General features: G+C 38.0%; 1 protein-coding gene across 4 annotated transcripts in view; it reads left to right on the top strand.

Annotated features, from left to right (window-relative positions):
- Nucleotides 1–23,849, top strand: part of GYS2 (glycogen synthase 2) — a 50,127-nt gene that overhangs the window by 19,383 nt on the left and 6,895 nt on the right. For all 4 annotated transcript variants that reach the window (XM_035311028.1, XM_035311015.1, XM_035311014.1 and 1 more), the window contains 9 exons: nt 3,528–3,672; nt 10,518–10,635; nt 11,142–11,262; nt 13,853–13,959; nt 17,208–17,267; nt 17,946–18,024; nt 18,672–18,785; nt 20,933–21,059; nt 22,887–22,982. In XM_035311028.1, the coding sequence (XP_035166919.1) occupies nt 3,528–3,672; nt 10,518–10,635; nt 11,142–11,262; nt 13,853–13,959; nt 17,208–17,267; nt 17,946–18,024; nt 18,672–18,785; nt 20,933–21,059; nt 22,887–22,982 (967 nt within the window). The remainder of the gene's footprint in view (nt 1–3,527; nt 3,673–10,517; nt 10,636–11,141; nt 11,263–13,852; nt 13,960–17,207; nt 17,268–17,945; nt 18,025–18,671; nt 18,786–20,932; nt 21,060–22,886; nt 22,983–23,849) is intronic.

Raw genomic sequence — 23,849 nt, 5'->3', positions numbered from 1 at the left:
TGTCTAATTTTAATTTATTTCTTCTGTAACTGTTCTTTGTTTCCAAGAGAAACATAATACCAGTGTCCCATAACCACTTGATATTCTCTTCTTTTTACATTCAAAGATTGTCTTAGCTCTCTGAACCGGAATGTCATGCTGGCAGGTTCAGTAATTACCTGCTGTGCTCCCTAACATGCTAAATTTTAAGATGTGAATGAATTCTATGCTCATCACATGGATTCTAGAAAGGATAAAAATGAGTTGGAATTACTCCTCAGAACTACATTTCAACAAATGCAAGTTTCAGTCAAAAACATTATGCCTGTGGAACATCTTCATGTTTTGCTTTGGAGTTAGAGTGGTCTTATAAGGGAAGCATTTTCTCCTCTAATCCTTGCTATCATGTGAATTCTAATGATTTGCTTAGTTTTCAACAGTCAGAGTAGGAGGATATCCTCACTGAGGGCAATGGAGTATTTACAGTAAAGACATTAGTCCTTAAAAGCCACTGAGGAAAAAAAAAAAAAAAAGTGAAGCTAGCTTAGATCTGTTTTTCTCTGGATGTAGCTTTCATCTGTGGCTTTGCTAGTGTTCCTATTTGCTGATAACAGCAAACAAACATAAGTAAGCATGACGCACTTCACAGATACTTTGCTTTGGCCTCGTTGAAAGTGAACATTATGGAACATAGTTCACAGATGCTTGAGCTGGGGCTGATAAGCAGTGCATCCAGACTGCTGAGAGGCTGCTGAGCAGAAACACTGGCCTGGAGCTGAAAATCAGTCTTGCTGTGCTGGTGTTCTGCTTCATTTTGGCACACTAGCTCAATACAAAACTATGCCTCATGTTACCTCTAGTTCTCAAGCTGTTTTCACACAGTACTCCACTGTTTGGACTAAATTTATCTCCTGCACTGCCCCATCAGTTAAGTTCCATTTAACCTGTCTTTCAACTTGTTTAAGACTTATTTTCTGAACTCACTAGTCTAGCCTGCTCAGAAGTTCACAATGAGATTTCTTATTCCACACTAAAAGTTAAGTTAAAGGTGAGGATTTGGCAATATGGTTCAATGGAGGAAACTTCTGGAAAATAAGAACAGATGAAATGTGTTCTCTGCGACCCTAATTTATACTTGCTAACAAAGAGGAAATTCTTGCTTATGGAATTGCACGCCTTTGAAAAAGCACGACAAAAGTCGTGTAAAAATGTGCAAAATAGTATCTTTCCCATTTTCAGAAGATGAAAAAACGAGTATTTTTTAATGTGGAGAGATGTCAGTCTATTTAGGTGTTAAATGTGTTAAATGTTTCCATGCAACAAAAGAAACAAAAGCTAGCAAGAAATAAGGCATAGTGTTTGTAAAAGTCCTTTTAAGAACCTTTCTCCCAACAGACTTGGAGGGAGTATATATTTACAGTTAGTGAACGTGTCCCAACTGTAGTTTTGAATTACATTTTGTAAAGAATCCATTCTTGGTGAGGAAGGAGAAGAGAACAAAAAATTTTAAAGTTTAGCCAGTTTGGTTCATTAGTTAGTTGGTTCATTGGTTGGTTGTTTTTGTTTGTTTGTTTGTTTTGTTTTGTTTTGTTAGCAGTTTAAAAATATTTTTATTATGAAGTCAAGCATATTTGAAAAAAGTTTTGCAGTTTTGACTGTGCAGTGGTATTTTATCCCCTTCATGTGTTTGTCCAGCATGCTAAAGAATTGCCCCATTTTGCATCTTTTATACACAACAGTTGAACAATCAGCATATATATATATATATTTTGTACAGTCTGCTATCTTTTTTACTACATGTAGATAAGGTTTCTTCTCTGAAGAGGGCAAATCTGCGGTACTTTGAAGAGCTGTTTTGCAGCAGTCATCAGTGGTATCTGAATGCTCCAGAAACATTAATTAATTTATTTACCACACACATATTAAGGAGGGTAGTTACATTATTGATTTTCTTTTAGGAAAGTTTTTTTAATTTAAGAAAGCTTTTATTAACCTCAGAGCACCAGGTCCTATGGATTTCCAATGCAGATGTAAATGCTCAGCATTTCAGCAGATCAGACTCAAAAATATCAAGGTAGTCTCTCAGAAAAGGAAGAACACAGTTAGGGACTAAATGTAAAAGATTTGTGTTAGAATAAGGCAAGCATCATGCTGGAGCTCTGTGTCACTCTCAGTAGTTTAATTCAGCTTTATTTTCTTCTCCTTTTCTCCACCCTTAAGATATGTTCTTAAGCATGTACTCAGTATGGAAAGTCACAGTCTAAATAGCTTTACTTCTGGCCAAGTTCTGAAGTATGGAAAGCAACCATCAAAGGTCAGAAAGTCATAACTATAGATAGCATTTTCTGCTCAGCCTATAATAATGGTTAAATCTGTTGAAATCAGTGAAGTTATGGAGTCAAATGCAATCAGAATCAGACTGTGCATCTAGCATTAGCAGTGATAATGACATAGTTCATTGAGAATCACGCTCCATGTAGCTCACGCAGTCTACATGGCGCCCATGCTGTTGACCTTGGCGAGGGTCAACAGCAGTTATTATAATAAGCAGTTATTCACAAGGATCTCAGCATCCATCAGTAAAATCCAGTCACCTCTTGCTAGAACAATACCAGATACTTGTCAATGCACAGGAACATTGTGACAGTAATAGGGACATATGGTAAGGAATCTTCTTCATAAATGCAATCATAGTAGAGAATTTAAGTGTGGAGCAGTAGTTAATAGATACTGAGAGAAAGTGAATCCTTTGCACCTGCCTTTGCAATTAAAACTTAGTGATCCAGACCTGAGCTTTCTTTGTCTGTTTTGTTTAGTTTGCATTTAGCTCAATAAAAAGACAGCTGCAAAATTTAGAAGTGACTTAGAAATAATTTGGGGTGGTTTATCTAGGGATTTAACTTACATCTGTCTCTAGAAATTAATTGAGTTTAAAATGAACTAAAAGGAGCAGCAAATAGTAGTGGTGGACTTAGAGGAAGAACAGCTCTGAGTGTCAGAAAATATTTTCATTTTCTTTGTTCCCTTGGGATTTGTGGCTGATTCGTTACATCCCACCTCTCCATAACAATAATAACTCCATTTCTCTCTTGCGTACCCATGATTCCCAGCAGACTACCCAGCCCCAGATCTCTTCTTTTCCCCATTCCATTTCTCTTCTCTCCCCCCTATACCTTCAGTTACCAGCAACTTCCCTGCTCTCCCAAGTTTTCCAAAAGTCCAGGCAAGAAGCAACATGACATGGCCAGACAGCAGGCCAGACAGCACAGACCCTTAAGTATCATTGGATCATTGATCTGGGTCTCCTTCCACTGCTCAGCTGCCTTTTTTTTTTTTTTTTTTCCCCAAACATGCAGGAACCAGGACTTGTCTTTTGCCATCAGTCTCTTTGAAGTTGATTAAATGGTTCAAAAAAGAGGCAGAGAGACCACATTCACAAGTAATTCCCTGGGGAAATCAAGCTGAACTTGAGAGACTTTCTTTATGGTGGTAAGTCTGATAGGCATATCACTTAGATGTCTTTTTTTGTTTATTTTGTTATTTAACAGTTTGACATTGACAAAGAAGCAGGAGAGAGACAGATTTACCATCGGTATTGTATGGAACGGGCATCCGTACATTGTGCCCATGTGTTCACCACAGTCTCACAGATAACGGCTATAGAAGCAGAACACATGCTTAAAAGAAATCCTGGTAAGACCTGAATTGTTTTCTTCTTATATTTCCTCTCAGCATCTACATTTTCTCAGATTGAATGAAAATAATAGGCATACAAACATGAAGTGCAAGGCACGTATCCATACGTGTGGCTACACTACAGAGAATAACCAATTTTCAAAAGAAATGTGCAGACGATATCCCTTGAAACACATTCTAGTAGCACATATAATGTGGAAGAAATTGAGTTCAGCACCATTCAATAATTGCGTTCTATACTGTTTCAGGGGAGCATTAGTTTACCTCCATGGATAAAATGTTTTCTTTGCAGGGACAGCTAAGCTTCAGGAGTTTTGTCTACTGAGATAGACATATATTATCATTATCTTCCAGTTGACCAAAGGCCAACTAATGAAAGCAGAAGGTGGAGTATTTATAATACATTTCACCAGCTTTTACAGAGTGTGAGATTGGTTGCTTTGCTAGTAAGGAGCAATAAGCTCTTTTAAAACAATAGCAAAAGGTTTAATCTGTGAAAGTGTTAGATGTTTTGTATATTCCAGTGTTAAAGCTGTTTTTCTCTAGTTAATATTGCAAGTGATGAGAAGGCCAAAAAAAAAAATCACAAATGAATGCAGTTCGTTTGCCTGTATTTCTCACAGCTAGAAACAGCAGTGTGTTTATAACCATCATGATTTTAGAACCTAACCATGATAATCATGGCCAATGAGTTTGGACAAATCACGATTTTCCATTAGACCAATCAGCACAGTTTAAAAAAAATAGTTGATATGCATGCCCAAAAGTTTGTCCAATTTCCGCCTTTGCACTTGTCTTATAAAATACAGAATTTATCTTCAAACCTTACTGTATTCCATGCATGGAGTTTGAGGAAGGTAATGATCCCAGCTTGGTGTGTCATTGAAATGGTCACTAGTCAAAACGGTCACTAGTGGAGTCCCCCAGGGCTTGGTACTGGGGCCAGTCCTCTTTAACATCTTCATCGATGATCTGGACGAGGGGATCGAGTGCGCCCTCAGCAAGTTTGCAGACGACACCAAGTTAGGTGCGTGTGTTGATCTGCTCGAGGGTAGGAAGGCTCTGCAGGAGGATCTGGATAGGCTGGACCGATGGGCAGAGGCCAACGGTATGAAGTTCAACAAGGCCAAGTGCCGGGTCCTGCACCTGGGGCGCAGAAACCCCAAACAGCGCTACAGGCTGGGAGATGAGTGGTTAGAAAGCTGCCTGACAGAGAAGGACCTGGGAGTGATGGTTGACAGTCGGCTGAATATGAGCCAGCAGTGTGCTCAGGCGGCCAAGAAGGCCAGCAGCATCCTGGCTTGCATAAGAAACAGCGTGGCCAGCAGGGCCAGGGAAGTGATTGTCCCCCTGTACTCGGCTCTGGTGAGGCCGCACCTCGAGTACTGTGTTCAGTTTTGGGCCCCTTGCTACAAGAAGGACATGGAGGTGCTTGAGCGATTCCAGAGAAGGGCTACAAAGCTGGTGAAGGCTCTGGAGAACAAGTCTTATGAGGAACGGCTGAGGGAGCTGGGACTGTTTAGCCTGGAGAAGAGGAGGCTCAGGGGTGAGCTTATTGCACTCTACGGGTACCTGAAGGGAGGCTGTAGCGAGGTGGGGGTTGGTCTATTCTCCCACATGCCTGGTGACAGGACGAGGGGGAATGGGTTAAAGTTGCGCCAGGGGAGGTTTAGGTTGGATATTAGGAAGAACTTCTTTACTGAACGGGTTGTTAGTCACTGGAATAGGCTGCCCAGGGAAGTGGTTGAGTCACCATCCCTGGAGGTCTTTAAAAGACGTTTGGATGTAGAGCTTAGGGATATGGTTTAGTGGAAGATTTGTTAGCGTGAGGTCAGAGGTTGGACTCGGTGATCTTGGAGGTCCCTTCCAACCTAGACTATTCTGTGATTCTGTGATTCTGTGAAATACTGTTTAAAACAGCACCGTGCTCTAGAAAGATAAGCCACAATACTCCATCCACAAGAATGTATCATAGGGGAAAAAAATGCAAAACAGTTTTGAGACTATTTAGCAGGTATGCATACATCATAGTTGATTATTTTAAGTATAGCAATGCTCAGAGAACTTTTGTTTTGATTTAAGTTTGGTTTGCTTATTCTTTATAGATTTATTTTAGGTGAATTGCAGTGCTAAACTCAGGTCTGAGACTGCTATCCCTATTAACTTCAGTGCTTCAAGCCATATCACAGTTTATGTATTAGGATAAAAGGTGAAGTTATCCATTGGATCCTCTGTCTCATTGCTGACTGACTGACAATAGCCTAATGAAATTATAAGAATTTTCCTTTTTAAGCATGACAGCCACATCCTAAAAGTAATTTGTGTTTGGTCACCTAACCTGGTATCTTTCTGAAAGGCCTTGTTTCTTGTCAAGCACAGAGAACTCAACCCCTGAAAATCAGACTTTTGAAGCTGTTTTATATTGGCATGAGGCTTCTCCACACTTCTCCACAACTTCTCCATAGTTTATGTGTAGGGATTTTAGGAGATTGAAATCAGACTGAATCCAGTTTAATTTGGGAGAGGAAATCTGCATATTGCAGATAGTGCTAGGTGCAGCTGAAGGGAATTCCATGCCCACAAGTTTACAGGCCTGAGCTTTTTTGTGTGTTTTTGAAACTTTGAAGAAAACAGGTAAGTATATTTAATGCTTGGGTTAAAAAATGTTGACAAATATCATACCTCATGTTGACAGAGATACCAAGAAATTCCGTAGGAATTGGTACCACAAGTCCTAGGGGACAATTATAAGTGGAAAATATGTTCTGATGGGAATAATTACTTCATAGTTACTTTAAATCTTAGACCTCAAATAAACTGTGTAGGGGTCTATTCTCACACTATTTATTCTCTCTGAAGTTGTGAAATCAACATAGATGTTGGCTGTTCAGAAAAGTCAGCAAACTCTCAGTAGATCATTAAGCTTGAGTTCTGCAAAGGAACGTGAATAGGGAAAGAATTTTTAAAATCAACTTCGTGATCACTTTGGAGAACAAGCTTTTAAAATGGGAGTGCAGAATTGGCAGAAAATTGTTATTTTTTGTTTGCACTTGAATTTATTGAGAGGAAAGTTTCACAACAAAGTTGTTAACTAAAAACAATTGAGGAAATGTGATAAGTACAGCAGTCTGATATTTCTCATTCATATTAAACCTGGATTATAATTTGCATTACAAATGTCATCACATAGAAAAGCCCCTTTAAAACTGTATAGAGGGCTTTTGCATCAGGACAAAGGGCAGTTTGCCATGTGTATAAAGTGTGCATAATAAAATAAAGTGTGTAGTCTAAACCTGGCAGAATGACTGCTTACCTCAGACTGATTTCACATTCTGCCATAGTGCTTAAGTTTTAGGAGTACTAAATTTGATCAGTAATTTATCAAATTGTTTGTCAAAAGCTTGAGTGTCTGATGTTAAACCTATTTTCTTTGAGCGTGCAAGATTCTGTCAGTGATCGTAAGTTACATTGCCATGATTTGAAAACTTATATTGTGGGATTTCTAATATTTACATTCAGTTATGAAATATATTTTTCATTACCAGTAGAGGAGACGGAATCAAAATTCCAAGATATTTAGGTATCAGTTAAGATCTAGATCTAGACTTTGAAGCTGCATATATTTGATCAAAGCCACAGGAGTAAATTCTGAAAAAGTGAGTCAACCTTGAAACTCTGCAATTTATCAACAGAAAACATCATACTCTACTGTTATTACTTAAATCAATGCCAGCTTCTTTCCTGTGAATACAGAAGTCAAATCATTCTGATTTCACCTACTTGAGATGATTTTAAAACAAAAATATCATTAATACATTAAAGAAAACAAAAGAACTCCCACTTAAAACAGGAACAAAGCCCTCTTTCATCACTTTTTCACTAGGACAAGGGACACATATTCAAAATATTATTGTATATTGAGCAGAAATAGTGAAATGGATGCTCTGAGGAACCATGCTTATTTTGTACTGCAAAGGCTTAAGAGATAGATCAAGCGCCATTCCTGATGAACGGGTAAATGGAGCTGCCTTTGAATCAAAGAACATTGGAGTGGGTGATATACAGGCTGGGTGAGAATGTCCAAAACTCACTGATTAATAAATACCAGACAGTGGTTGGAAACTGGCCAGAAATACCCCCATCAAGGATTCTTATTTTATTGGGAAGAGCTTGAAAGTAGTTACAGTATCAAAGCTAAGTCCTGCATGAACCAGTTCTCCCATGCTGAATAAGAAGTAGTTCAGAGGAAGAAGATACACTGTTGGCAAACACAAGGAGAGATGGAGCATGTTTCAGCTCTTTTGATGAAATGCTCGTATCAGGCCACACAGGGCTTTGGTCAGAGTAGCTCCACTGTAATTCTCTGGTTATGGGCAGCAGAAATCAAGAAGGACTCAAGATCTCTTATTAGTGTCACCAAAACTCTCATTTCTTGTCACTGAGAGTCAAATCTCTGGAGCTTAACGAGCAAAAAATTCTGGTAAATGCTGGTCTTCAGTTTGAAATGTGCTATTTCAAGAGAAATCCATCAAAATTTTTGGTGTTTCATGGTTACTAATAAATGTTGTATTTTTATCTATTGACATTTAACATAAAGAGTCCCAAAACACTTTATAAGCTAAAGAGTTATCAGAGATCATTTGCTTGGAAGGGAAATACTAATATTGCTAAAGTAGACTGTAAATTTCAAGGAAGTCATTAAAAATGGCTATGACATTTGCCTGAAAAAGGTGAGGCAAGTATACTGGACAGCATATGGAGAACTGATTGAAGATCTTGATAAGAAACCTGGGGTTATTGTTTGATAGCCAGTTGAACATGAGCCGGCAGTATGCCCAGCTGGCCAATAAGGCCAATGGCATCCTGGCTTGTATCAGGAATAGTGTAGCCAGCAGGACCATTCCCCTGTGCTCTGCTCTGGTGAGGCTGCACCGTGAGTACTGTGTTCAGTTTTGGGCCCCTCATTACAAAAAAGGTGTAAAGGCCCTGGAATGTGTCCAGAGAAGGGCTATGAAGCTGGCAAAGGGCCTGGAACACAAGTCCTGTGAAGAGCGGCTGAGGGAACTGGGGTTGTTTAGTCTGGGGAAGAGGAGGCTCAAAGGAGACCTTATTGCTCTCTACAGCTACCTGAAAGGAAGCTGTGGGGAGCTGGGGGTCAGCCTCTTCTCACATATAGCCAGTGATAGGACTAGAGGGAATGGCTTCAAGTTGTGCCAGGGGAGTATTAAATTGGATATTAGGAGAAATTTCTTTACCAAATGGGTTGTGCCGCATTGTAAGAGACTGCCCAGGGAAGTGGTTGAGTCCCCATCCCTGGAGGTCTTCAAGAAACATGTAGAACTTAGTAACATGGTTTAGTGGTGGACTTGTCAGTAGTAGGTTAAAGGTTGGACTAGATGATCTTGGAGGTATTTTCCAACTTAAATGATTCTGTGATTCTATGTATTCAGCCAAAGGAGCCTTGGATGTTTTAAAGATGTCATCTTGAGTGTCCCCAGAAATAAGAGACAGTTTGTATTAGGTCAGATGCTTAATGCTATAGGCATGTAAACCTCTGCTTTTGAGGGAAAGGAACAGAAAAAAAATGAATGTCAGACATCATTGACTGAAGGACCACAATGGCAATAACTTCAAGCCCTGTATTAAGTGGCAAGCAAGAGACAGTGCTCCTAACTGTAACCTTGCTGTAAATGGGGACGGTTAACTATATGCACTAAGATCAAAGGAGATACTGCGATTTTTTTTGCATGAACAAGTGGTAAGGAATGGTATTTTACTGAAGGTTGTTTGGATGATACATAAAACTTTAACAATGACTACAGCTGATCGTGGTTACTAGACACCTGATAACACTTGCCAGGAGAACAAGTATAAAATCAACACTGGTGGATTGTCTAATAATTAGAGTTTCTTCCTTCTTTCAAGATTATTTGAATTTGAAGAATCTCTGGTATAATCTAGTGTCAGTCTACTGAAGTCAGCTGTGTTACTGTGAAGGTACTGGCCCCCACTTTCTTTTCCATACACAGCTTTAATAAATGAACTCAAAGGGAAGAAAATGACATTCTTTCCATTTACTTTAACTAGATTTAGGGCAAGCCTTTAAATAGCTGATATGCTGTGCCAGAAAGGTGAAGGGTGACTGAATTTCAGTGTTGGCTGGAACAAGCTGCACCTATCCATAACTCTTACTTAGAAGGTGCTGCAAATGAGCAAATTTTAACTGCCAAGTGCTTTGGTATCTTTGATAAGAGCCACCATAAAAGTGTAAAACATAATATTCTGTGACTATTTGAAGGAGAAATCCAACAGCTTATTGAAAGGTGGTCCCTTTGGAAAGGTTTCTGATACTCTCTTTTCTAGTAAATCTTCAAAAGTCTGGATAGAACAGACTGTTTTGCCATGCAGTGAACAAGTGCATAGTATGGCACAATTTCTGCTTTCAAGAGCTTTCAATGTATAGTAATAAAGCAGGCAACAGTGATGTCAAGATTAAAGAGGTGAAGGATGTATTGAACAAAAAATGACCAAATGGAGGCATAATTTCAGTCCTGATAGGGCAAAAGGGACCTTTCTATCCAGCAGGGTCTATGCTAATGTTGAGTACAGGTCAAAATGATACAAAGCCAATTTAATGCTGTTGACAGTGGAATACCACATGCAATAGCTCTGAGGAGAAAACTGGTGGAAAGCATTGTATTAGGCAGTGCTGTTCTCTAGGTATGAGTAATAAGACTATATTAACTGTTCACATGCTGGCACTGAAAGACACGCTGGTTCTTTCCTTAAAGATTTCTCTGACTCTGAAGATGTCTACCTCTGCCTTTTCTCTGCTTTTCCAGATGTTGTCACCCCAAATGGCTTGAACATTAAGAAATTTTCAGCAATGCATGAGTTTCAGAATTTGCATTCCATGTACAAGGCTAGGATCCAAGAGTTCATTCGAGGTCATTTCTATGGGTATGCTTTTACTTTTCAAAATTTAGCAATGGTTGTCCAACACTATTTAAAACAAAACAACAACAACAAAAAACCCACCACCAATATATATATATATATATAAATATGTATATATATATATACGTAAACAAACAGGAAGAATAACAAATAATTCATAATGGAGGTGAAATATTACCAACTTAGTCAAATATCTGCCTGGGATTTCTCAATCAGAAGCTGAAGGAATTTCAGACACCAGCTCTAGCCCTGCTTAACATCTCATGGAATCAGGTAGAAGGTCTTTTTTTTTCTTTTTTTTTTTTTTTTCAATTATTTACCCAAGATAGAGTTTATCAGATTAAGATAAACCTTAATTTACCTTAATTCACCTTAATTTAAAGAAAAGCCTCTCTGTCATTACTTTCTTGAGATAATAAATTCCTCCAGAACAGAAAGCTCTTGTGTGTTTTGTATGATTACATCTTGAAAACCACTTTATGCTGGTCTGTTTGTTTGCTTGGTTTCAGCCACCTTGACTTCAGTCTTGAAAAGACATTATTTTTCTTCATTGCTGGGAGATACGAATTTTCCAACAAAGGAGCTGATATGTTTCTAGAAGCCTTATCAAGATTAAACTTTTTGCTGAGGGTAAGAAAACTTCTGGAAATGTAGAAAAAGTAGATCTTACACTCAAACTTACTTTACTATGGAAGTGACATGGAAGAATTTCCATGCAATACTCTGGTTTACAGGAAAATAATTATGGGATATTCAAAGTTTTCATAAAGCTTTCTCCCTGAATCATCAGAACATAAAACAAGCTCAGGTTGCTTAAAAATAATGAATGACATAGTTCAAGAAGTTAATCTATGGTTATGACCCTTGTTTTTCAAAAAAAAATACTAAAAATATGCTTAAAGAATTTGCTCTGAAGCTGTACTTATGAGAAGGCAAATAAAAAATCATCCTGTAATGATGCAATTTAAAAAAATATTTTTAATTCAATCACATAATTGATTAGAACCTGACCATGACTTTTTTTTGGCTACTATTATCATGTTGGATGAGAATGTTGCATTAAAATTCCAAGTACAACAGTGTCCTGATGAGTGAGCATGGGGAGGCCAGTCACTGCTCAATGCTTCTGTTTTCTCAGATAAAAAGGAACACAATGTTTCTTAATTTCTCCATGGAGTACTTTAATGGAGAAAAGACCTAGACCTTGTCATGATCAAAGAGCAGAGTATGTACTTTCTGCAACTGAGGTCATTGAAAACATCTCCAGATGTGTTACGAGGACTATATATATATGAATATATATATATATATATTTAAAAAAAAGGCTGATCAGTTTTCAATAATCTCACAAGAATAGGTTCAGTTGTCTTTTGTCCCAGTCTCTCTTTTGTACTTTATCACTTAAATGATATAGAAAATCTGAATAAAAACCTTGGTATAGTATTGTCAGCAGGACTGACAAAATACTGGTGTTCAAGGCCCTAAGTACACTTGTTCCACTGCTACCTTCTATTAGAATGTCATCAGAGCCTGTGATTTCCTGGAAATACTAATCCACTCACTAACACAACAGATCACCTCATATAACTTAACGATTTCCTCCACAACTTTGCCAAATACCTGTGTTTTGTTGTTTGGCAATGCTGTGCAAAAATAGCTACCTTTTAATGGCATTTACACAACTATGAACTATAAATGCTGATATCATAGAAGGTCTTGCATGGTAAGAAGGAAAGAATTGCTTAAGTAATGATTGCAGCACTCTAGAAGTGTACCGGGGCTCTCTTCTCCCATAGCTGAACATGGCTTTATTGTGTTACTGTTCCAAAGACCACTTGATCTGTCATTAATTCAGGAGAGGTGATTTGGTTGGGAACAGCAGAATAACCTGTACTACTTGCGAGTATGAGAATTATAGTGCATCTTCACAGAAGAATCACAGAATAGTCTAGGTTGGAAGAGACCTCCAAGATCACCGAGTCCAACCTCTGACCTACACTAAACCATATCCCTAAGCTCTACATCTAAACGTCTTTTAAAGACCTCCAAGGGTGGTGACTCAACCACTTCCCTGGGCAGCCTGTTCCAGTGACTAACAACCCGTTCAGTAAAGAAGTTTTTCCTCATATCCAATGTAAACCTCCCCTGGCACAATTTTAGCCCATTCTTGAACAAGTCTCCAGCAGTGTGCCTGAACCTCAAAAATACATAGCATTGGATGAAATTATTTTACAGTATAAAGTCATTTTCCTTTACTACTAAAACATTTGACTGATATGTCAAAGATAAAGTATGTATGTTATGGCAGATTGTTAATATAAGCTGAGATAAAAGCATAATGGATTTTGGAGCTGTTCTGAAGAAAGGGAAGGGAGGAATCTTAAAATGATAGATTAATCCTATTCTTTTGTACTGTGCATTTTCCCATACTTCAATCTGAGAGAAGGTGTGCTAACAGCATGTTTGTGTGTCTAAAGTTTAGAGGGGAGGCAATTAAAAATAATTTAGTTTTTACAGCTCTGAATATAGTTTACTCTTAGTTTTCTTTAAAGAGTTGCTGACATGAGTAAACCTCATTCTGCTCCCTGTGAGGAGTCTCCCGATAACCAAAGTGTCAGGTTTTTTTGTCATGTAGTTTTTGCCTTTAGAGTAAGATGGATGTGAGAGAGGATCAAGAAGTTACTTGCAGTTCTTTGTGCCTCTGGCAGATTTTGTGCTAGGAGTTCAGGTACACAGTGGTTGCTGATAACATCTCTTTCAGAACATTCATCTGAGGTAGTATTACTATGGAATATAGTTCTGCTGGCTGTAGGGAATCCCTTGCCCCATGGCTGGCCATACCCCAGCTAGTAAACTAATCTCTCACCCCTTTTGAGCCAACCAAAATTATGTGACATGAGAAAATCTGTGTAGAATTTTTAACTTTTTCTGTTTCTTTTCACATCCTAAGCCGTGGTCCCTAAGCCATGAGAAGTCAGGGAGATCCATATTGCCCAAATTGGAACTTGGCAATTGACATCTGTTTACCTGTATCCATTTTCAGCTATACCTCTGACTTGACAAAAACTTCACAGCTTAAGGGAGAGTAATAAGATTAGAGCCTTCCTGGATAACTAATCAAAGTGTGTTTGGTTTTGCTGTGACTAATCCTTAGTGTTAAAGTGGGCAATGATACCCTGTGGTGAGAGTCTCTTTTTCTCTCTGTCTCGTGTCCATGCAGGTACATAAGAGTGATGTTACAGTTGTTGTGTTCTTCATTATGCCAGCAAAGACAAACAATTTCAATGTGGAAACCCTGAAAGGACAAGCAGTCCGGAAGCAGCTCTGGTAATTACCATTGTCACTGAGGATCCTGTGTGGTTAATTAAGGAGACATGCAAATGTTTCTCATGAAGAAAAATGCTTTCTTTTTGTTCTGCTAAAATTGAGGATTGTTAGTAACTAGAATGTATTTGTGGGGATGTAAGAGATGGGAAGGGTAAATTAGGGTAAATTATTTATTTTTTGTTCTAGGTTTATTTTTAGTAAAGTTTCCTTGCCATCCTTTGTAACAAGGTAGCAGTCAGTACTTGATTTGTAGTGACAAAGTCAAATGTTCTAGAAAACCTAGTCTTCTGGATTTGTTCTCTTTCTTCCTTTGGATTTGCCATTGTGCTGCCTCAAAATAAGGACTGCTTGCTAATTTACTGGAATGAGCTTCTCTGCCATAAGTGGAGGAAAAAAATAAAAATAAAAAAAAAAATTACATCTGTTCTTTTATTAAGAAATACGGAAAGTGTTCTGTCTAATCCAGCAGAAAAATAACAGTTGATATCAATTGTGTGTAATTTTCTATATAGTCTATAATGAGCAAGGGCTAGACCCAAGTGGTGAGATTTGCAATTACAAAGCAAAAACTATCACAGTCCTCAGTTTAACAGTTTTTCATTTTACAACTTCGAACAAAAAAGCAAATCAGGGGCAGAACTCAACATGAAGCTCTAAACTCACCTCCCTTTAACATCTATGTGATTCTGCACAGGAGACACATGTTGTGAGGCACTTTCAGACTGAAACTTCCAGGGTCAAATTTAGAAAGTATTATATTAAATATTATGTTTATATTATCCTTCATGCATTTTGAAAAATTTTAAACAAACAAACAAACAAAAAATGAAAAACATCATTTCACTCAGCGTATTTACAGATCTAAGCAGGGAAGTGAACATGGGCACCTTATCAGGTGGCCAGAGCAGTTAAACTGCTGCAGAATTATGGAAGCTGGTCTTTAAGGTATGGGACTAAACCCCACAAGACCTAGCTTCTGGTTTTACTCCTGCGTCTCTCTGTGATGAGACACCTCTTTCTGATGCCAGTTCTATAAAGTTATAGAAATCTAAATGACTTAGAGATTTGTAGATAAAAAGCATTGTGTAAGAGAAGGATACTGTCTTTCTTCTTATCTTCTTAACTGCCTCCAGATCACCTCTGGTTGAGTTTCTGGATATCAGTAAACAGACTGAAGTTCTTGCTTAGTGGATACTAAAACTGCACAGGAGCAGTGACAGAAATAGTTTAACATGGGTGGCTGAACTTACTTAGCTCTTGCTGTATCTGAAAAGACGACAAATAAGAAAAATCTATTTACTCTCTAGATTATGTCCAGTCATTTCTCAGCAATTTTGGGGGATTTACAGGAAACATTCTACCTGGTTACCACTCTGGAAACAGGTGCCGAAAAGGTAGAGGCTGAAATTAATTGCTCATCTGTGGCTTCCTAAAAGCAACACATCTGAGCTGCCTTCACTGCTAGTAGAGAGTGGTGGTTCTCTCCAGATCATGATTCATCCTATACCACCTCAGGAAGAGTCTAAGATGAGTGAAGGGAATCATCCTCTGAAATTGATTGTCACCATTGATTGATGTGTGGAGGATCTACACAACTGGTTTTAACTGTAGATGGCTAAAGTGAGGTAATACAGCCAGAATTTTTAATGAGACCTCTATATGCAGGAAGTGCGTATTCAGATGGAAATACTGTTGAATCCTGAAGTGAATTCAAGTGAAGTCAGTGCTGTCACAGGGCCAGGATCTGGCTCTGAATCAACTGCAGGAAAATAATGTAAGCACAGGGAGAAACAGCCATGCTTGCAACAAGCCATTTTTGCTTCTACTGTGTTTTTGATATAAAGTATGTAATGTTTGAATACAATGCAACAGGTATATATTAAATAAATGCTGTTTCTTGCTATTCTTCCCACTGTGCTCTGTGAAAAGCAAAAGAATCTTTGTGTCCTCACATGAAGAATTGTCATGGTCAGCATCTGGAGCTGGTGGATAAAACCACCTGATATCAGTGTTAATAATAATTTTAGTTGATTTTAAGGATGTTACAGAACTTAAATACTAGAAGACATTGACAGTTATTGAGGAATAGATAATGGCTGATCTGGGATATAAAATCCCTTTTTTCCTCTCTTTATGAAACAGCAGCATATCCTATCTGAGTTAAGTTTTAGAGATTGCTCATGGCATGAGTCAATGAAAACACAGTTATGAGGGGACTAGCTTACTGAGATTTAGATCAATTTGTTTTGACATTTAGCTGCTTTATGACACATCCACAATTAACTCATCCACTCCTGTATCTTTGTGAGCTGGGAGAGAGCAACTAAAAATAAGTATGACAATTTTCAGCTTGGTGAAGTTTAGGATTTCACTTCACAAGTTTTGTCTTAGCCCAAAATCTAATTCTTAGGAAGCAGGAAAGAAGGAAAAGTCCCATGAAGGAGAGCATTTTAGTCAAATTGAGAGTGTGTGCGCTATATTTTAAACAGCACTTCCATCTGTACTTTCAAGTTATTTCATCTAGGGATAGTATAATATTTAGAATAGCTGTTTGCTGGAGTTCTTTCTCAACTAAAATATAACACTTCTGTGTTTTATTATTGGCTTAAAACATAGCCCGAGCTTTTTAGGAAGTTTTTTTTTGTGTTTGTTTATTTTTTGTCAAACTACTTGTTAGTCTAACTCTTATTTTCAGAAGTCTTTAAGTTAAGAAACAGGTCTGAAAGGGAAGGAAAAAGTTTGCTTTAAAATCCTTATTTATTTACCTCTTATATCTTTCATAAAGTCATGTTAAGTTGGAAACCTCTGAGTCTTGATTAGTGTCCAATGTCAATTATTATGTTTCTTTACTTAAGAGTCATGTAAATGCTCTTTTTCATAGCTGAGATAAAGTGTGGTCTACTGATCAAAGTATTGGAAGTAATCACTGTTGAGTTTTGCTTCTGGCTTTAGCAGTTTGTCCATCATTGGAGGCAGATCATATCCTCAGTTGCTCTGAAATCCATCAGTATGGCTGTTGGTCAGGTAAAAGACCTTTAAGAATGAGACCTCTGTCTGTTTCTGCATTCTTCATATCAGTATACACATTATTAGTATACACAAAAGTACATCAGTATACACAAGCACATCAGTATACACAAAGGCACAATTTAATTTCCAGCAGCAAGAATCTCTTTTTTTCTTTGTCCTGGATCTCGTGTTTATACATAAATTTATTTATTTATTAATTTATGTATTTATTTTCCTAGGGACACTGCACAATCTGTGAAAGAAAAGTTTGGAAAGAAACTCTACAATGCCTTGCTAAAGTGAGTGTGTAGGTTATTTTGCTCTGCCTTGCAAACCCACATATTCAGCTGGTTTACCTGTGGTGTACTTGTGCTTCTACGCTTTGTGTAAGAAATTTTGGGATCCACAGAAAGGCCATAGGTGAAGGATATGAGATGTTCTATACTGTAAACAGGATACTTGTATTATAGGCAAATTACAGAGAAAAAAAAAAATAAACACACTGGCATCCTACTGTGGAGTCTGAAGAGACATGGGGATGTTTAAGTAGCACTGAGGCTTACTCACTGACAAAAATGATCTACTTCAGCTTAAAAAATCACCAGAGACAAGTATGGATTAGTGGATTGCTCAAAAGACAGATTATGTGAGCTGGAAGTGAATGACCCACAGCTCAGCTGAGATGACTGGAGCTTCAGCAAAAATAAGATGTGCTTGAAAAACAGAAAAAGTAATAATAATTCTAGCTTTTTTGGAAGCTAATTGGAAGGACAGCAAGTGTATGAGAGAATAAAATGTAGGGAATATAGGTAGGCCATGAAACTAAGGAAAGATTCATGTTGACATCAGCAGGCTTCAGAACAGACCTCATTTGCTATTTCTTCATTTTTTTAATGCAACTTTAATGTAAGCTTCTAGTTGTCAGAAAGACTGATACTAAGTCGTTTGATAAAGTAGGCTCTGTGTTGCCTCTGCAGAGGAGAAATTCCAGACTTGAACAAGATTCTTGACCGGGATGATATAACCATTATGAAAAGAGCCATCTTTTCAACTCAGGTCAGAAAACATACTGTTTACACAAACATCTATTGTAGATGGTAAGCATGACTACGTACAAGGATTGTATGTCACACATAGTCATATGCATACTTTGAAGAACTATTCAGCAAATTTTCTTCCCACTGGTAACATTTAAAGGTCTTCTGTGACTGTTTTTAATGACAGTACAACCCAAAATAATTATTTTGGTAAATCCATGTATCTTCCCCCAGTCACATTCAAGTTTCCTAATTCTTCTCTTCTGCATAAAGTGCAAAGTATTTGCATTGTTCCTGAAGCTTGGATTCTTCCAATTTTATAAAATATGTAAAATGAATCTCTTAAGCAGAGATGAGTAAGGTCAATTGTCTACCACTAAAAACAACTAAAACTAAATGGTAGGCCTTTCGGAAAGTCAGTACAAATAGATTAATTTTGAGGTAAATACAATTCTGACAGCTTTTACGGTCTCATTTGTAGCCTGGTTTATACAGGAGAGTACATTATATGATTGCAACTTTCCTTTCTTATCTTAAAATGAAAGGGTAAAAACCTATCCACATCAATGGCAAAATCTCCCAGTGTCTTCCACTAACCTTAGAAAATGATAGCAGGATGCGTTGCCAGCAGTTTTGCCCCTCATGGATTGCCTTTTCTCTTTTTAGCGACATTGTCTGCCTCCAGTGACCACACACAACATGATTGATGATGGCAATGATCCAATCCTCAATACCATTCGACGCATTGGCCTTTTCAATAACCGGACAGACAGAGTAAAGGTACATTCTGTCATTTCCATTTTAGATATTTTGGATATTTTTTTAAACAGTCTCAGTCTGGATCATGAGCATGGGAAGCACAGTCAAATTCTTGATAGAGGAGCAATAATATACTACTATAGCACTTCTCCCTCTTCCTCCCTTTCCAGTAATAACAACTAGTTACTTTACAGATATCCTCAGTTGCTGTTTAATTAAGTTAATTTCACATTAGAAATCTAATGCTAGGGATCTGACTGTTTTCATTGCTGCATCGTGTGCTGAACAAGGAACTACTGAATCTACCCCTGACATCCAGAAAGTACCATAGGTTCTTTGCACCTGGATGTTAAACTCTCTAACAGATACATTTGCTCCAAACTGGAGGTCTAGAGTTTCAGCACAGCCATTTCTGAGTAGGTTCTTGTATTAGGAACAGTGCCCTGACACTCAGCATTTGCTTTAAAAGCTAACCAGGATCCTGATCCTGACCAGAAATATTTCCTATTCATGCTGTTCTTATGTTTAAATCAACTGTTGAAGGTAAACTTATGTAAAGATTTTTTTCCCTATACTTCCATATATGTTTTGCCAGACCACAGAAATGATCAGCTCCAACTTCCACAGGTCTTTCAAAGTTTTGTTTTTTTGTTTTTTTGTTTTTTTGATCTGGCAGTCTCTGGCATTTTCTCTGTTAACTGACTATCTCTTCCGGCAATTTTTAGCTCTTCCAAACATTCTTTTGGTATTCAGAAGCATAGTATCTCTGACAATAATATATCTCTTGTTCTCAGTATGCTGGCTGTTGAACTCATGAGGATAACTGTATAACCATTTTCCTCAACTTCCTAGTATGCTTCTTCATGGCTTAACTTTATATCTACTAAGCACATGTCTCCAATGGGCTCTGAGAATGTAATATGATAATAATATACAAGACATAACAAATGTAGGGTAGAAGGATGCACTGTGTATAAATGTAATAACAAAAATACTCAGAACTAACAGTTTGAAGTCATTAAAAAGCAGATTGTGTATAACATTGCAGATACGTCCTCCTGCTTCTCAGCAAACTTGACTGGCTAGGTTGTGCAAAACTAGCATTACCACTGGAAAATCACCTACTACTTGAAAAGAATTTATACTAAATGAGCTGAAAGTATGGATAAAAGTTCTCTAAACATGAAAGAGAAAGTCATCTTGAGACACATATGACATGTCCACACAATTGTCATGTGAAAAAAACAGGGATGCCAATGGAAAATCTTGTTTGAATCAGTGGAATTAAATAAGCTTGTATATGAGTTTACATGCCATTTACTGGTTGAATACACTCGTGTTGATTTATGCAAGTGAGTAGCATGAATATGTTATTAAGAATAGATAAAGGCATATCCCTGATGTGGAATAATGGTTGAAGTATGTTAATTTGGGGAAGAAAGGCCCAGAGGTTAAACCCTTGCCTCATACTTCTTTCTACCAAAGCTGACTGGACAACCTACACAAGGTTCTTCTCTACTTGTCAGTGGAATATGGGGCAGTGACCCCAAGCTGAACAGAGTCATGAAAATAAATTAGCTTGGGTCCTGGAAGAGGGACATTAACCTAAGCTAATAAGCTTTATCTTTCAACAGGATCAGTTAGTCCAGGCACAGGATTGTGATGATCGGGTTATAATATGCCTGGTTTCAAAATTCTTTCAGTTCTTAAAAGACCCTCTGAACACCATAAGTATTCCTATATTTCAGCTGGAAGCTCAGGAGTGCTGTGTCCACATGAGGCCTCCTCCAGAACAAGATGTCTTTATACTCTGTTTGTATCTTGTACAGCCGACCAAGAGAACCAATTTAGAAATGCTAAATGTCACAGCCTTTGACATAATTCACAATGTGCATGGTCTTTTTTGATCAGGAAGGATAAAGTCAAAGACTTGTCCAAAAAATAATGTTCATTATCAGTATTATTTCCAGGACAAGACCCATGCATGTGGGCTCATTACAAGAGAAAGTATTTTAGTGTGAGAATTGACATAGGTAACAGGATGGGCAAAGGAGGTGTTGTCCAAGTACTTGGGAAAAGATGAGAGTGAAGAAATTGCTTAAGCATATTGATAATTAAAATGTATTGGTAGTTTCCTTTCACCTCTAATGTAAGTTTTGAATATCCAGGTGATCCTACATCCAGAGTTTCTTTCTTCAACCAGCCCATTGCTTCCCTTGGACTATGAGGAGTTTGTTAGAGGCTGTCACCTGGGTGTGTTTCCATCATACTATGAACCCTGGGGTTACACTCCAGGTAGGCAATCTGTACATTTAACTAGTATCAAAGATGAATACACAATCTGTTGATGCAGAATAGCTTTACAGCCACATTCTTCTGGGGTGCTGAAAAAACTCTTTTGACTCTGTTTCCTCTGCAGTGCAAAGGTCTTACTGCTGGCAAAATTTGGGGGCCAGGTGGTATAAAATGGCATCTACTGACTGACAACTACTCAAATTTGTCCCTGCGCTGGACCCTTTCCCATACTAACATGTAATCTTTTGATTTTCTGTGGCTTTAGAAAAAAAATCATTTTTTTAAAAACTTAATTTTTAACTTGATTCAAGTATTTTAAACAAAGATTTAGAGGAATATGCATATTGAAAAACTTAAAGCAACAACTCTGTTGCTACCAGCAGACATACTTCAGTGGATTTAATTCAAGATAGCAGTTTTGATAGATGTATGTAACACCATATCTAAGATACTTACCACAAACGCTTACATAAAGTGATGGTGAATATCACAGACTTAAAGGGAAGTTTCTAAAGATACAGAAAGCTTGTAGTTTCTTACATTAAAAAAAATAGATCCAAAATTTACATAAGGAACTTAACACCTAATGAAATCTGTGCAAACTATAAACTTGAATACTTGTGAAGATCAAATACTAGGTGTCTGTTTTTTTTTTATGTCCTCCAAAACATCTTCTGTAATCTTGACACAGATTTAAAAGTTTAGATGCTCCTCTGAAGTGCATTTGCTGCAAGCCAATGAATCAGAATAAAAAATTTTGCGAAGTTGATCATTCTCCAGAGCTATTTCTCTCCAAGTAAGAGACCTATCTAATTCCAGCTAAGACAACGGTCTTGCATTCCAGCAATTTCTCTTCCTGTTCAAGTCTCAGCTAAACTATAAAGAAAATGTGACAACCAGGTAACTTTGAAGTAACCTGGCCAGAAAATTTAGACTGCTAACAGTTTTGAGGAAAACTGTGATTTATGCTAGTTAAAAGAATAGCTTCTCTTTCTTTTACCAATGCAAAAATTATTCTCTTTGTCAATATACCCATTTAATTCTCTGAGAAACAAAAAGTGGTGGTTTTTTAGGTGGATTTGTAGCTCTTTTTTATAGACACCTGCTTTATTGTCATAGGAATGAAGGGCGTGTAGGCGGCTTTCAGCATTTCAAAGACTAGAGTATTTTACTTTATCTAATTGCTGCCATAGGATAGGCTTAAATTCATCAGCAAAAAACTATTTAAACCTGACTAAATAGTTATTCTTGCTTACAGAAATGACAGAAATAACTACAAAAGATGTGTACATTTTATAATTTTATGAAACTGGTTCCACATCTACTATGAAAGCAATCCTAAATTAATGATGCTTTCTTTGTTGTTGCTATAGTGACCAGTTTACAAACAATGAATATCAAAATACAAAGTTTAACCTGCTCGTGCAACTGATTCAATTTTCCAAATAGTCATAAACACCTAATGAACATTTGCATATAACAGGCCTCAATTTAAACTCCAAATGAACAGTCCAGACCATATGTTGGGATTCTCTGTTTCAACACTGGACTCCCAGAAAGTTTTCAATTTAGCTGCTGGGAAACACCAGGCTAATTTCACAGTGCGAAATTTTCTCTTTAAAATTCTATTTTTTCTTTCTTCCTTTTTTTTTTTTTTCTTTTCCTCTAAATCCACAGCAAAGCATAATAGTTTTCCCTTGTCATTTTCAGAGCAGCTCTAGTTTTACGGGACCTTGGTCAGCCTGTTTCTTTTTCTTTTTTTCTCTCAGGGTGAAATCATTCAAAACTTACTGCCCTGAAACACTTTTTGTCTGTTTCTTTTGGCAGCTGAATGTACTGTGATGGGCATTCCCAGTGTGACCACAAACCTTTCTGGATTTGGCTGTTTCATGCAGGAACATGTTGCTGACCCAGCTGCTTATGGTAAATTTTATTTTTTTTTAACACCGTATCAAAATAGTGCCTCTGCATTAGGAAATCAAAAAGCACAGCAACAGTGCTTCAACTTCTCACTCTCATGCTTTCACTATTGCAATGGAGTTCACTGGGGGAATACATCCAAAGCTCCAAAAACCAGTTAGAATTATAGAATCATAGCGTCTCCTAGCACTTCATAGAATCACAGAATGACTCTAATTGGAAGGGACCTCAAAGATCATCTAGTTCCAACCCCCCTGCCACAGGCAGGGATGCTACCCACTAGATGCGGTTGCTCAGGGCCTCATCTAACCTGGTCTTGAATTAAGCATTAATCTAGTCTTACTTAACCCTTGAAGCACCCTTTCCATAATTGGAAAATCTTGAGATAACACTGTTTAAAATTGCATGCCCATGCTTTCTGGCAGGGTCTGCAAATGGAAAGGTCAGAGGCTGGGGCTGGAAGGGACCCCTGGGTGCATCAGGTCCAACAAGCTTCTCTGCTTCCCCGACCCACTTCTTAGGGCTGTATCATCCCCATACACCCCGCTCTTCCCACATCAGCAGGAGACCCTTCTGGCCCCACAGCTCCATGGGTGCCCCAGGCACAGCTGGGGGACTGCTGCAGACCCCCCTCTGCACAGAGATCAGTGTCCCAAGTGGGAGGCACTCCCCTGACTGTGGTGGTTTTACTCAGGTAGGCAGCCGAGCTCCACCACAACAGCTCTCTTTTCTGGAAAACAAACTATAAACACCTTCCCTGATCCATCCTCTTCCACCTCCTCCCACCAAAGTGGCTCAGGGGACTGGGGGCTGCGGTCAGTCCCTGATGCTTCATCTCCACTGCTCCTTCACAGTCCCTCTTCTTGGATG

This window comes from Oxyura jamaicensis, chromosome 1 (assembly GCF_011077185.1).
Source record: "Oxyura jamaicensis isolate SHBP4307 breed ruddy duck chromosome 1, BPBGC_Ojam_1.0, whole genome shotgun sequence".
NCBI classification, from domain to species: Eukaryota; Metazoa; Chordata; class Aves; order Anseriformes; family Anatidae; genus Oxyura; species Oxyura jamaicensis.
This window is presented reverse-complemented; position numbering and strand designations above follow the sequence as displayed.